The 14100-nt window shown below is 38.8% G+C and overlaps 1 protein-coding gene across 1 annotated transcript in view; it reads left to right on the top strand.

The window, feature by feature from the left end:
- Positions 1 to 13155, top strand: part of DOK7 (docking protein 7) — a gene marked incomplete at its 5' end in the record, with an annotated part of 64167 nt that extends 51012 nt beyond the window's left edge. The window contains 4 exons of the mRNA XM_080344011.1: positions 6882 to 6947; positions 8025 to 8096; positions 11083 to 11235; positions 12871 to 13155. Of these exons, the coding sequence (XP_080200137.1) occupies positions 6882 to 6947; positions 8025 to 8096; positions 11083 to 11235; positions 12871 to 13007 (428 nt within the window). The 3' untranslated portion in view covers positions 13008 to 13155. The remainder of the gene's footprint in view (positions 1 to 6881; positions 6948 to 8024; positions 8097 to 11082; positions 11236 to 12870) is intronic.
- Positions 13156 to 14100: the final 945 nt, after the last annotated feature.

The raw sequence follows: 14100 nt of genomic DNA, 5'->3' as shown, positions 1-14100 counted from the left end.
GGACTTATATAGAATTTTTCATGAACACTTGAAAAATTTTGTAGCCTGATCTAGCGGACACATTTTCAGAGATCTGTATGTAGGTCTCCTTCTGAGGACCTGCTTATGTGTTTTGAATTAAGGGACCATGAATGAGAAGCACATTCAGTGTTGAGAGATGGAACAAAAAGGTAGCACATTTCTTCACAGAACAGTGAGCTGAAGAGCTTGTCTTTATCTTGGTTACCTTTCTGGTACTCTAGTCAAAGTACTATAGGAAAAACAGGGCTGAAGGTGTTGTCTCTAGCTCAAGCCTCTGCCCTGAGGTTAGGATATACTTCTGTGTGTATGTCTGACAGCATGTCAGACAGTCTACTTAGCATGTTCTGCAATAGAGTCCTTAATCCACCTTAAATCATCTGAAATTCCTTGCTATTCTTACATTTAGAATGTATTTTCTAACAGTTATGGTGCGATTTAGGCCTATTATTTAAATCTTGTGCTACTTGGTAGTTCATTGCAGCAGCTTAGATAGAAACCTCCAGCCCTTACTTATGATGTCTTCATGCTCTCCTTCAAAATATTTGGATTTTCTAATTTGAGTAGAGCTCCATCACAGCTCTCTTGTTTTATGAATGATGTTTATACCATGATGTTGTTTTACGTGTGGGAGAAATGCCACTATCTCTGTCCATGGTTGCCACTCATTCTAAGTGAATGGAGCAGGCTGAATCCCAAGGCTCCTATTTAGAGAAGTTGAGAGCTGGAATGGGTTTGCAGCATTTCATACAGGCTTTGTGCTCCATGTTTCAGAAACCTTTGTCCATTCCGATTAGCTCAGGGAAGATCAGGATTGCCTGGGCATTCCCAGGAGCCAGATCCAACCTTGAGCATTTCAATACCGAAATTAAACATCTGTAGTGGCAGGTCTGATCTCCCTGTACTTCTGTGCCGCGGGCTCTGGCACTACAAAAGTCAATAGCTGACTGAGGAAATAAGTTAACAAATATCCTCCCATGGAAGCAGCATACTTAAATATTGTTAAGTTTTGTGACTCTGAAGTTGTGTTTCCTTTATTTATTTTTTATTTTTATTTATTTATTTTTTCTCTAGTATGTGCAGTTCCATGTTTTCCATATTTCACAGAAGCAAATCCATCAGCTTTGCAACAGACACTCTTGTTATCTGACAGCCCCTTTACTTGTAATACCAAACCTACACAATGCTTGATGAGAAATGTTCTGAGAGTATTAGTTAAAGAATAAACATAAAACAATGCTGTGGATCGGAATTAGCTGAAATGTCAGCTCGACACTGATTATGAACGTTGTATCTCTATTAAATTGTTCTTAGGTAGGTAGGGAGTCAAGGTAGAGAGATTGAAGCAAAGAAGAAAATGAAGCATAAACAGGTGGTGGGTGCTGAAAACAAACTCAGCTGTCTGACAGCTTAGGTTTTCTAATGGAAAAATAGGCTTTCTTTCATGCATTTTAAACATTTTTAGTGAGAATCTATGCAGCCTGATATTTCTGTCTCAAGCTTAGGAGTAAGCTTTCAAGGGATTAATTGCGAACAGTGAGAAAGAAGAATCTGGGCCATACTGTGTTCATTGTTGTTGCTTAGGTTGAAAATAATTTATAAGTCACAATGCTTTTTTAATTTTTTTAGGAAATGTGTTGCCAGCTCTTCAGATGTAGAGAGACAAAGTACACCATGATACTTTTATTGAGCCAATAAAGGACTGTGTGCTGGACAGTGTCCATCATAAATATGTCATACCTGATAGGGCTAAACACTGTAATAAAAGAGCCTTATTATAATGAGAAACTGATCAATAAAACACTGCCAGAATGCATAACATGACATGTGTTTTCTTGATTGTGCTTTGTTTTATAAGTGCACTCAAAATAATTCTGTAGGGGAAGAAAAATAGGAGCTCAGCTGATTAAATATTTCATTTTCAAGCTAAAACTTGGTCTTAATGACTCTCAGAATCAATTGGGGCCTTGCAGGTGGAGGGAAAAAAAAGTGATTATTTCAGCTTTTTTGTTTTTGTTTTTTCCTTCTTCTCCTGTTAAGGAAACACGTTATGTGACCTTCATTCTTGGCTGAAATAGATACTGAGCTTCAGATGCATCAAGATTTTTGGAGCAAATATATGTAAAGTATCTTTGAAGTTATATTTTTCAAAAAACAGACACTGAGTTTGCTGGTACATGAAAATGGTAATGATTCTAGCTTAACACTTTTACATTTTTAAGGATGAGATGCTGGGCTAGAATGGCCCTACAGCAAGGGAGGATAAATAATAGCAAGAGGTAGTTTGATCATCTGTGATTCTTTTGGACACACTGAACATCTTTGTGGAGCAATATTTGAACAGTCACTGTGCTGGAATCCATTCCTAATTTTGAGTGATTTTTCTGCTTCCAAAGTTGACTGTTAGAGAGTCAGGAGGCATTTCTGAATATGGTGAAATCTGTAGACCAAGTAAGCGTTTTTAAGCATCCTCTTCAGCTTTTTTGTATTGCAGATAATGCCATTTGATTGGCAGAAAATATATGAAATCACTTTGAAAACTGAAGAGTAACAAACTTACAGAAGTTTTATATGACAATCATACAGCACTAGGAAGCCTATTATCACATTTTCACGAAAAAACGTCCTGATGTACTTGCAGTATTTCACCTGTCAATCAGTATCTCCAGCCTTTGGATGCTCTCTTAAGCAAGGTATCTCTCTTCGGAGGAGATGGAAAAGTTGCTTGGCTGAGTGGATCGAAGTACTTCATAATAAATGTAGTTTTAATTCAACAAGAAGCAAGAATTTATGGTAGATCATAGTGTTTTCTTCTGTCCTGACTCCTTGTCAGGAAATTTAATAACCCAAACCTTCAGAGTTTGTGACCTTCTCCATGAAGGCAAAGTGGAGACTGAGCATTAAGAAGTGCTTGCTTGGTAAATACAGTGCAGTGTTGTATGTGTCTATTCACACGTAACGATAGGTGACAGGATCCGAAAATATAAAGTGTCTGGACTCAGTTTATAGCATGTATTTCAGTTTCCCTGTCCTTTTCCCTGTCCTTTTCCCTGTCCTTTTCCCTTTCCCTTTCCCTTTCCCTTTCTTTTTTCATGGCTCTTTCTTGTAGCACATGTCCTGTAAACTGTGCTTATTTTTGAAGACTTGGCACAAAAAAAAAAAGACTATGAAGTTAGAAAAATGTTTCAAGTGGTGGTTGTCCTCATTGAGCTACATCAGACATTTTGAGTCTAATCATATGTAGGAATGGAAAATATTCTGCAGTGTATTTTCATTTTGTCATATTTTGAATATCTTCTTTCTCTTACACACTGAGGGAAGTAGAACAGAAATAACTCTCTTGATGAGCCACTCAGTTTTGACAAAGACGTGAGCGAGTCAGCCACACAGAACTGGATGGCAGGGGAAACTGGAAAAATTATTCTTAGCAATCCCTTGTAAGACAAAAAGAATGATGGAAGGGAGTGTCCATCTCCTGCTGGATGCTTTATACATTCAGAAATTCATCTTGCTACCTTGATTTTTCCATTCTTGCAGAAAATATCCTAAGATTCATGAATAAGAAACAAAGCAGTTTACATGGTAGATATAAAGAAGAAGGAAGAAAACATATAGGTTGATCTCTGTTGACATGTCTTTATATGACTCAGTTCAGAGCTTAAAAAAAAAAAGTCCATGAGAGATTTGACAATGTAAATATTTGTTAGGTGTGAGATTTGAAAATGAGGAAAATGCAACAGGTCAAATCCTGAAGCATTAATACAGTTCTTTTAAACCAGCTCCAAATGGGAAAACTTCAACTTGACCATAAGTGGGCTGGAATCCCTATTTCCTGTGGAGTAATTTCTATTGAATTACATTAAGTTTTTGAGGGAGAAAAATACCCCACACCAATTTTGTAATGAAGCTGCAATTAGTGTAAAGGTACAATCTTCAAATAAAGGTAAGGCTTTCAGCTGCAGAAAGCATATTCTGATATTCTTAATAATGCAGAGACAGGATTCTCTGAGAAAAAGTAAAATAAGTAAATCAGTCCAAGGCATCATAATTTCTGTCCTATTTCTGCATTTATTTTTATCATCAATCTTGTTAAGAATAAAATTTCAAACAATATTTTTAGTGGTTAAGTCCTCACCAGAGTATATAAAGGTTCTACAATCTGATCTGATTTGTTAAAATACAAAATCAGTTTCTCAGTATGGTGTGCCTGAAAATTGATGTACCTTTGTATTATATGGATATTTGGTTTTGTGTACACAAAGTCTTCACAACTAAAGGTTTTAGGCCAGTTGTGCACTTCTGAAATAGGTGTTTATTATTTTTTAATCAATTCTCCTCATTAAATTAAATAATCTGTGGGTTCTGTTTAGATTTATTTTATGAAAGTGTAAGAATAATTTTTGTAAGTGTGAAAATTATTAGAATTAGAAAAAAATTGTATGAATATATAGTTTATACAGGAGAATAATTAAGAAGTTACCATTTTCTTTAGACTCTTAGGTCCTGCAGATTTCTTAGGTATTCGAGGCTGCTATTTATCTTACAGAGCTTTTTCATGTCATGCAAGAATCTCAACAATTTTTGGATGCTATTTTAAAAAAAATTTGCAGAGAAGTGTCTCACCTGCTCAAAGACAATTCACCAGTTTAGTGTTAATTTTATCCCTGATCCCCAACACCCAGCAGCACATGGCACAGCTGCCCTGTCACCAGTGGCAGGGTTGCTCATATGCTCAGCCTCCTACCTTATTTCTGTCAAGTACCATTTACTTGCACAAGAAGTTCCCTTGAAATCATTCATATCAGGAAAAAAAATGCTGGTGCATTGGTGCCCACGGTGACACCAATAGAGACAAGACATTCATGGCTGGATAGGGACAATGCTAACCAAACAGGTAGGTATAACGATGATTAGTTTCCCGGGTAAATAAAGAAGGGTTGTGTGTTTGTAGGCAAACCACACCACACAGAATCATAGAATCATTTAGAAAAGACCTTTGAGATCATTGAGCTCAACTGTGAAACTAACACTCCCAATCCCACTAAACCATAGAATCACAGAAATCTAGAATGTCTTAGTTTGAAAGTGACCTTAAAGATCATCTAGTCTTAACTCCCCTGCCATGGGTAGGGACACCTTCCACTTGACCAGGTTGCTCAAAGCCTTGTCCAGCCTGCTCTTGAACACTTCCAGGGATGGGGTATCCACAGCTTCTCTGGGCAGCCTTTTCCAGCATCTCATTACCATCAGGGTGAAGAATTTCTTCCTTATATCTAATCTAAGTCTGCCCTCTTTCAGTTTAAAGTCATTACTCCTTGTCCTGTTACTACAAGCTCTCATAAAATGGCCCTCTCCAGCTTTCTTGTAGGTCCCCTTGAGGTACTGGAAGCCTGCTGTAAGATCTCCCTAAAGCCTCCTCTTCTGTAGGCTGAACAACGCCAACTCGGCCTGTCTTCATCAGAGACGTGCTCCAGCCCTCTGATCATCTTTGTGGCCTCCTCTGGACTTGCTCCAACAGTCCATGTCCTTACATTGGCAGCCCCAGAGCTGAACTGCCCGCAGGTGGAGTCTCACAAGCACAGAGTAGAAGGGGAGATCACCTCCATTGACCTGTTGGTCACACTTCTTTTGATGCAGTGCAGGATATGGTCAGTTTTCTTGGCTGCAAGTGTACATTGGGGGGTCATGTTGAACTTCTCATCAACCAAGACCCCCAAGTTCTTCTCCTCAGGGCTGCTCTCAAGCCATTCTTTGCCCAGACTGTATTTGTTCTTGGGATTGCTCTGACCCACGTGCAGGGCATTGCACTTATCCTTGTTGAACTTCATGAAGTTCACACAAGTCCACCTCTCAAGGCTGTCAAGGTCCCTCTGAATGGGGGCCCTTCCCCCCAGTGTGTCGACTGCACCACTCAGCTTGGTGTCACAGGCAAACTTGCTGAGGGGTCACTCAATCCCACTGTCCATGTTGCAGACAAAATATGTTGAACAGCACCAGTACCACTACTGGCCCCTGAGGAATGCCACTTGTCATTGGTCTCCACCTGGACATAGAGCTGTTGACCACAACTCTTTGAGTGTGACCAGTGAATTCCTTATCTACCGACTGGTCTGTTCTGCAGTTTTCTGAATTGCTAACTCTTTTTTCCTCAAACTTCCATTATCTAATACTGTACATGAGACAGCATCTGCTGATCTGCATAGGGCTGGGGAAAGGAGACTCAGCTGTGCCATCTGACGTGTCCTTGGTAAAGCTTTCCTGGCTTAACACTTGTATTTCACAAGAACGAGCTATGACCTGGATTGCAGCCCCATGGAAGCTAAATCCTTCGCCTACCCTTTACCCTGCCCCTGTTTCTGTAGGCATGTCTAAAACTGGACAGTGTACTACTGAGGTGTGATACAGTTCTTCCCATTAACTCAATAATCCAATCTGATGAGATTTTAATGAATACTTCAAACTTTGTGGATGCCAAAGCTATGTTATGGATTGGAAAGGCAACTACCCACTCAGTGTTCATTGCCATTTTACTCCTCAGTTCAAGACAACTATCTCTGTGAGTAAGGTAGTACTCTCCACACTGGCCACTGGGAGGCCAGTATCCTGAAGTTTTGTAGAAGGTATCCTTTCTTTCTAAAGAAAGAAAACATCAAAACTAGATTATAATGCTTCAATCTCAGGATAAAGAATTTAGGGGAAAAAAAAAAGGTATATTGCTTAAATGAAGAACAATGATTTGCAATTCCTATTCATTTTTTTTCTTGATGTTTCAGGAGCATCTACTAAAATGCTGATGCATAGCATGTATCTAAGAATAGCAAGAGGTATTTAGATTTAATGTGAATATCTCTCTTTGAAAGCAGGTGGTGCTTCTGTCATGGCAGCTTCTGGGTCTTTGAAAGTGCACAGAGGGCACAGTCTCCAAGCTGGTAGGTATAAGTGGTTATGAGGTATGTGTGTGCATGTGAATTTAAATTAATTTAAACTTAAATTATTTTAAACTTCAGAAAATGTTAAAGGTAATGTATGGCTTGATTCCCTATTGTAAGGCTTACGTATTTCTTTGGGTTTTTTGCTTTGCAGGGTTTTTGTTAAAAAGACATTGACAGATGGGATAAGTTTAGAAGAGGCAGTGACAGATGAGATAAGTGTCACAGCATAGGCAGAAATCTCATTCACAGTGGTAAAATGCTGCCAGCACCTTAACAAAGGGCACCCACCAGAAAAACCCACCTCAGGCCTTAAGAAATCGAGTACGCTAGAAATTATATGGTGCGAAAAAAACCCCAAACCGTCACATTTAAAGGTACTACTACAGTATAATGGAGAAAGAAAAAACACCAGCAGATAAAATTATGAGTTTTTGTCGTTAAAAATGAATCCAAATATGTTCATTCTGTGAGCATAGCATTTTTACTTGCCTTGTTTTAACTGGGGTGGAGTCTGAGATCATGAGGGAACCTGGACGTCTTTTTTTCAGCTTAGTCCTCTGGAAGGACTGATGATGTTGTGCAACCTGGTTTCTTGCAAAGATCATGGTTTGTGTGTGGAAAGCAAAGTTGTCTTTGGAAGGGCTAGTTTAAGCATTCTCTGCAGAGATTTGTCAGAAATCAAGAAGTTCGCCATCATGCTGGAGGTGGAATTTTAAAAAGAGTCTTCCAGATGCTCCCAAGATCACCCACGCACTTCTCCCTGATTCATGCATTCAAGGTGGCTTTGCTCCAACATCAATGTATAGCAAAATACACTGTTGCCTTCAGTGGCCTTCAGTGTGAATACTTGCAAAAATGTCCCAACATTTATTTCCTTGCTGTTGCACCCATTAGATAACGCTGGCATCACCACCACAGAAAGGTCAGCACTAGCCACTCTTTATACTTTCTAAGATTTTTCAGTGTGATTATTCAGATTAGAAGGTTACAAATCGGAACCAGAAAATCATATGATTTTCCTTCATTGTGCAAATTCCTGACTCCAAAGCTGTTGATGGTGCTTCCATATTCTAGGTCCTAAAGGTGGTTATGAGATGCTGACACTTCCTGCAGAATCTGGAACTCCTACCAACCCTGAGGAACCTGGTGAGTACAAGTCATTGCAGCCAGCTGCACAAGAGGACACTAACATCTCCTATTTATGGTTGTGATCTCTTCTAAACATTTCTTTTTGAGATATTTTTTTCCATTCAAATGTGTCAACTTTACATGGATGCTCACACACTTATCTCAGGGCTGTGTTTATGGTGTTGATTTTCTTTCTGCATTATTTATCACACATTTCTGAAAATGGTGCCTACATAGGATAAAAAATATGAATAGCTAGCACTTGCTGAAAGAAAGGCTGAAACCAGTTTCAAATATCATTCTCTTCTTTCTTCCCCAGTCATACTATCTTTCCCTTTCTTTGTATTCTCATTTCAATGCCACTGCACTTTCTCTTTTACTCTTCTCCTGTTATTTGCTTAACTGTATTTTTTCTTCCTACCTTTCCTCCCTTTCTCCTCAAGCAGTCATGATATTCTGCCAATTCTTTCAGATGTCTCCGAGTTGTAACTGTGTATTTTGGTCTGGTTTTCTCCCAAATTCTCCCTTCATAATGATCTCAGCTACTGATCCTCTGATCCCGTTTGTAAGCATATTCTCCCTTTGCCCACCCAGAAGGGATGGCTGAAAGCTCTGCCTCTGTCGATGGCTCTGTGTGTGTGCCTTGTTTTCTTAGGAGGAGCTTTTGACTGTCTTGTGCTTTTCAAATAAACCTTTCTCTTCAAACAAACATAAGCCAGTTTTTATTGTCTAATGAGTTGGGTTTTTCTTTTAATTTGAAGGAAAAATGAAAAGCCACGTATTTCTATGTTTATAAAGAAAGCAGTTTCTATTAAGAAAGCACAGACTAAACAACAGGACTTTTTCTTCCACTCTAGTTTGCCCAACTTTGTTTTTTTGTCCTTTGAGAAGAATATTCGTTGACAGGGATACTTTGTTCTGTGTGTTTCTTTCGCTTTACTTGCACAAAGCCCTACCAACTAATTTATTTTTCTCCATGTGTGTTGTTTTAGTTCTCAGGAAAGTCCCTTGGCTTGTCTGCATCAGGTGTGACATTCAGCTTCCTGAAACCTTTCAACTATGTAGGTCTGGAGAGAAATGTGCTAGTTTTCATGCTAGCTAGCTTTGAGGAGACTTCACTTCAACAGTGTATAGAAAGACTTCAAAAATTATCTTTTCCTTCATGACTATTCATGACTCTGTGTTAGTCCTTAAGACCGTAATTTGCTTACAATTTTAACTATTTGGGATGCAGGTTTTCAATGCTATGGTTCTGCCGAATCCCTGTTAGCACAGTCAGGCCAAATTTCTTTGAAATACTTTAAAGTACTATCAAGGATGATTTCTGAGAATGACATTTGATGAAGATATAGAAATTTCATTTTTTTCCTGACACCTGGTTTTGGAACAACAACTTGAAGTCTGATGGTCAGAAAAATGTTCAGTTACACCATGGATGTCCCTGTGTTTTCTTTATGAAAATCTGGTAGAAAATGGGCCGACTTTCCTGGCTTTAAGGATTTTGGATTGCCTGGCAGACTCCTCTGATTTAAATAGCTTAATCCTGGAGATATTCCATTATCCTGGAACCTGCTGTAGCCTCTGACAGCTCTTACTGTTGCCTGACCTTGTATGAGCTATCTCTGCTATTCATAACACAGCCCGAGAAGGAGAAAAAGTTCCCCTTAATGGTTATTCACCTGTGCTGTTAGTTGGATATAAGAAGTAATTCTCTCCTTGCCTCTAAAAACTTTTGATGACCTACTGCCTTTTCATTCACATCTCGACAGTGTCTGAATAAGCAGAAAAGCAAAGCAGTGATTTGGACAAATAAAGTTTTGATAGGAGGTTTATACAGAGACAAGGAAAGGGAGAACTTCAGGGAATGGGGGAACCTGGAAGTGATATGATTTTTCCTCTGCACTCCTCTGTGTCAATTGACTTAACAGCAGAAAGTATTTAAGGGAAAGAACTTCAGCTGGACTGGACAGGCAGGTGATTGCTAACCTGCTGAGCAGGACAATGAGAATGTGACTTGTCCAAGCACAGGAGGAATACAGGTGCGTATTTGGGTCTCCTGTAGCCCAGTCAATCCTGATAAGTCTCTTGGCATTCATGGATCAAAAAATCTAGATGTAGGTATCTGATGTCAGGAATGAGTTGAAGGCTGAAATGCCTGGTTGGCCAGCGAATGGAACATTCAGCTTCCACATTCCCTCTTAGTTTCACTTCTGATAAGTTTAGAATAATTGAAAGTCAGGCTAGAAGAAGTCTTGAGAATTCTTCCAGTAGACAAAAAAAGTTGTCTTTAAGTCGGAATCACTTTATAGAGAACTGTTTCCTGGTAGGTATTAGTCCATCTCTTTTTTAGAAATTTCTAGATACAGAAATTGTTCAGCCTCTGTGAGATTTCCTCTAGTGTTCTTGTGATCTTTACTATTAGAAAGGTTTTCCCACTGTCTAATTTGCTACTTTTTTCCAGCAATTGAAGTCTTTTATTACTTGGTCTGTCCCCACTTGGCACTGTTCCTATCTTTTTCAACTCATTACAGGGAAGCCTTCCCCTTGCTTTAAACAGTTCTTCAGTCCCTGTGGTGAGGACATAATTCTTGAACTTTATTCTTGCAGATGATATAATAGTTCACATCTTCCCAGAACAGATTGCTTCATATAAAGCTTTACTAACCTGTGTTAGAGCTGAAAGTCTTGTGAGGGAGTGTTGCACATGTCGCTTCTGTTTGATAATTCCTGCACAGTGTTCATTTTCTGTCACAACAAAGCGAGCTCACTCGCTGTGGTCTGTGGTCTTCTGTGCAGATCCTGACTTGATCAGACTCTGAGTCTTTTCTGTAGAAGCCTTTGTCTTCACATGTCCCATCTACTACTGAGGAATGTACTGTTTGGCAAGCTGAGTTGTTGCTGCTGAATGTTTGCTTTGAGAATATTTGATGGAACGTCGTGTTTTTATTAAATGCATCGTTGGTCACTGCCAACAGTGTCTCTAATAATGTGTTACTTATTTTAGAAGGAGCAGTAGGTTATTCAGGTGATGTTCCTGCATCAGATCGACCTCACAGTGAGACAGCCACCTATGTGAATATTCCTGTTAGCCCTACTTCCAAAAAACAACTTCATTACATGGAACTGGAACTTCAAGAACCTAGCACAAGCATAAGAGGTAAGGAAGTCTACAGTACCGTTGTAACAGCAAAGGAAGTAGTAATGCGAACTCTAGTGGGAATCTCAGTTTCTTGTCTACCCATAGGCTCTTGCTAACAGAGGAGTTGAACCCTGGTACATTTGTGAGTCAGTTCTTGGAACTGCCATCTCTTTTGGAAAAGATTTTTGAGTAGTGAGGTTCTATAAGATGTTGCATCCCTCTGACAGGTGCATTGTATATGCACTCCTCCTAAAGTGAACATTTCTGTGTCTGCGGAGTCTGACAAAGGGACTTGATTTGTGTTCTCAAGGTTTTCATCACACATATTAGGACTACATTTCCTTAATTGGTCTTGGTTGGCTTCAGAAACAGGGCTGTGGGTGTAGGTGTACAGGGCTTGCTCCTGAAGACACTGACTCTGGAGTCATGCAGCAGATGCTTGAGAATAGAACAAAGTGTTCTATCTGTTCTATCCATGAGGATGTGTGAAAGTGCTACAGAGAGGAAAGCAGTCCAATTATTTGATTTTTTTTTTTTTAATTTTTAATTTTTTTTTAGTTTTTTTTGTCTGGATCTAGGTATTTTATTTCTAATTCTTAATGGACAATTAGCACAAAAACATGCATCATAGCTATCATGTATTATCTTTGGAGATACATCCTTTCTTACAGAAAACCTCTAATCAGGATCTGGCACTTAACTGCTCACACTTGGTATTAATGTGTTTTCTATGTATAGTTTTCAGCTACTGAGATTTTAATTAATATACTTTTAATCTCAGCAAGTTTTATTAACTTTGAAATGCTAGTGTTTTCCCCTTTGGTTCTTTATATGGCTCTAGTTAAATAATTCTAAGGTTCTCCCAGACTTTAATGTAGTTCTCCGTACAACATCCTGTTGAGATATAAAAGTGGTGGTTTATCTTCTTTTTAAAGACAGTGAACCAACGCATTAAGACATAGTTTCTTAAAAGTCAACCACCCTCCTGTGCTCAACTTGAATAACTGAAGGTGCCTCTAATGTCCGTGAATATTTTATTTTGCCATGCTAAAGTTTATCCAGCCTCCAGAGTTGCACCTTTGCCTAGACAGACCTGTTCTGCTCTCAAACACATTGAGCAGCTTTAATCTCCCTTATTGCTAATTATTGGGTTAAATTGTCATTCTGCCTAAGGCTGAAGGTGGTTGATCTGGTAAACCTTCAGAGCACCTATTCCATACAAAGAAGAATCCCTGCCAACTGCCCTACCAAAGGCGTTTGCTTTACAAATACCAGGTGCTATTCATTTACTTACTAGTAGCTTGCTGATGAAGCCTCCCAGAAATGGGAGAGCTGAATTCAATTTTGTCTTCTACTAGGAAGAGTAGAGGTGGGGACTCAAGCCTGGGCAGAAATACATGTGGTTCATTTGCTTACTTGAAGAAAACCAGATAGCCAAAATATGGAGGTAACAATGCTTTTGAGGGTTTTATTTATTTATTTTCCAAGTTGTGGTTATCATCTTACTCCCTTTATAGAGCTTGCTTTAAGACTAGACCAAGATCATCTAGGAAATCTATAGAAGAAGTGTCTCAATAGCTTAACCCTAGGTCAATTTTACCCAGGAATATGAGAGGGGTGAAGCCTTTTACATGGTTTCATTTGGTATTTCAGGGAGCGGATCATCCCGATATGCACAGATTGACATTGCAGCCACCGAGACAGCCCACAAAGTGGGGACGCAGCACGCCCAGTGCCGGGAGGAACGCCTGCAGGAGCTCGAGCAGAAGAAGAAAGGGGCTCAGCAGTGACCTGTTTAGGAAAGAACTTTTTGCTCACCGTAAATTGGTACTAATTTCTCTTCCAAAAGATTCGTGTTTATTTTCAAAATACTCATGCAAGAAGCTGCCACTACTTATTGCACCTATGCCAGATTCATTCCAATACCTTGATTCCTGATTGGAAAGCTGGTAGCATGAGGGGTGTGTGTGGTCTTTCTATTTTAATTTGGTTGTAAAATTCTGATTTTTTTCTTTTTTTCCATATGCAATGACAGATGTAAGTTACCTTTTTCCATAATTCTAAAATCCTGGAGAAACTGGAACTAATTCCAGTGTTTATTAAATGGTGGCATTTTCTTTAAAAATGAAGAACTTGAATGTGTGCGGATAAGGGAATGCGAGTGTGTGCATTGTAGGAGTACACATATGTTCGCATTTGTGCTTATGTATGTAAGCACACATTACTGATAAAATATATGTATATATCTGAGTGTATAAAATATGTAAAGCCTCTATTAATATATTAATGGACTCTTACAAAAGCAAGAACATTCATGCCTGATTTTTTTGCAGGCACAATTTTTTTCAATTTATATGCTTATTTATGGACACGCTTAACTTTACCTATGGGTAATTCAGTTTTATAACTCACCAAGAGTTCTTTAGCTTTGGCTAAAGTTGCTCAGATTTAAAGCTGCAGTGTCAGAGATGCATAGGTGTATGCATACAGACAAGAGCACACACAAACAAGTTACTTTATTTAATTATGTCTATAAACCAAAGTAATGTGAAGGGACATTTTGGGTGCTTCTGTTCTTAGAAACCTTGTGTCAAACCATAGCTCATCTCATAGTTGCTGAGTACCTGTAATTATTAGCAATTTTCCTGGAGTTGAACATACGTATCACTTGGCAAAACAGGTGTCAGGTTTCTCATGCAGAATATCTTAAAATCAAGGTATTCTAAAGAAACATTCAGTTTTGAAAACTGAGTCCTTTATTTATATCTTAAAAACTATTCCCAATGTAAACCATCATCAAAAGCAGATCATCTACCTTGAATGTAAATAGTTCATTGAATAAATCTCTGCTGTCCCTAAATAGCATAAAATCAGTTCTGTGTA

This window comes from Nesoenas mayeri (genome assembly GCF_963082525.1).
Source record: "Nesoenas mayeri genome assembly, chromosome: 4".
NCBI classification, from domain to species: domain Eukaryota; kingdom Metazoa; phylum Chordata; class Aves; order Columbiformes; family Columbidae; genus Nesoenas; species Nesoenas mayeri.
The sequence above is the reverse complement of the archived record's forward strand: the minus strand, read 5'-3'. Positions and strand labels throughout refer to the sequence as shown.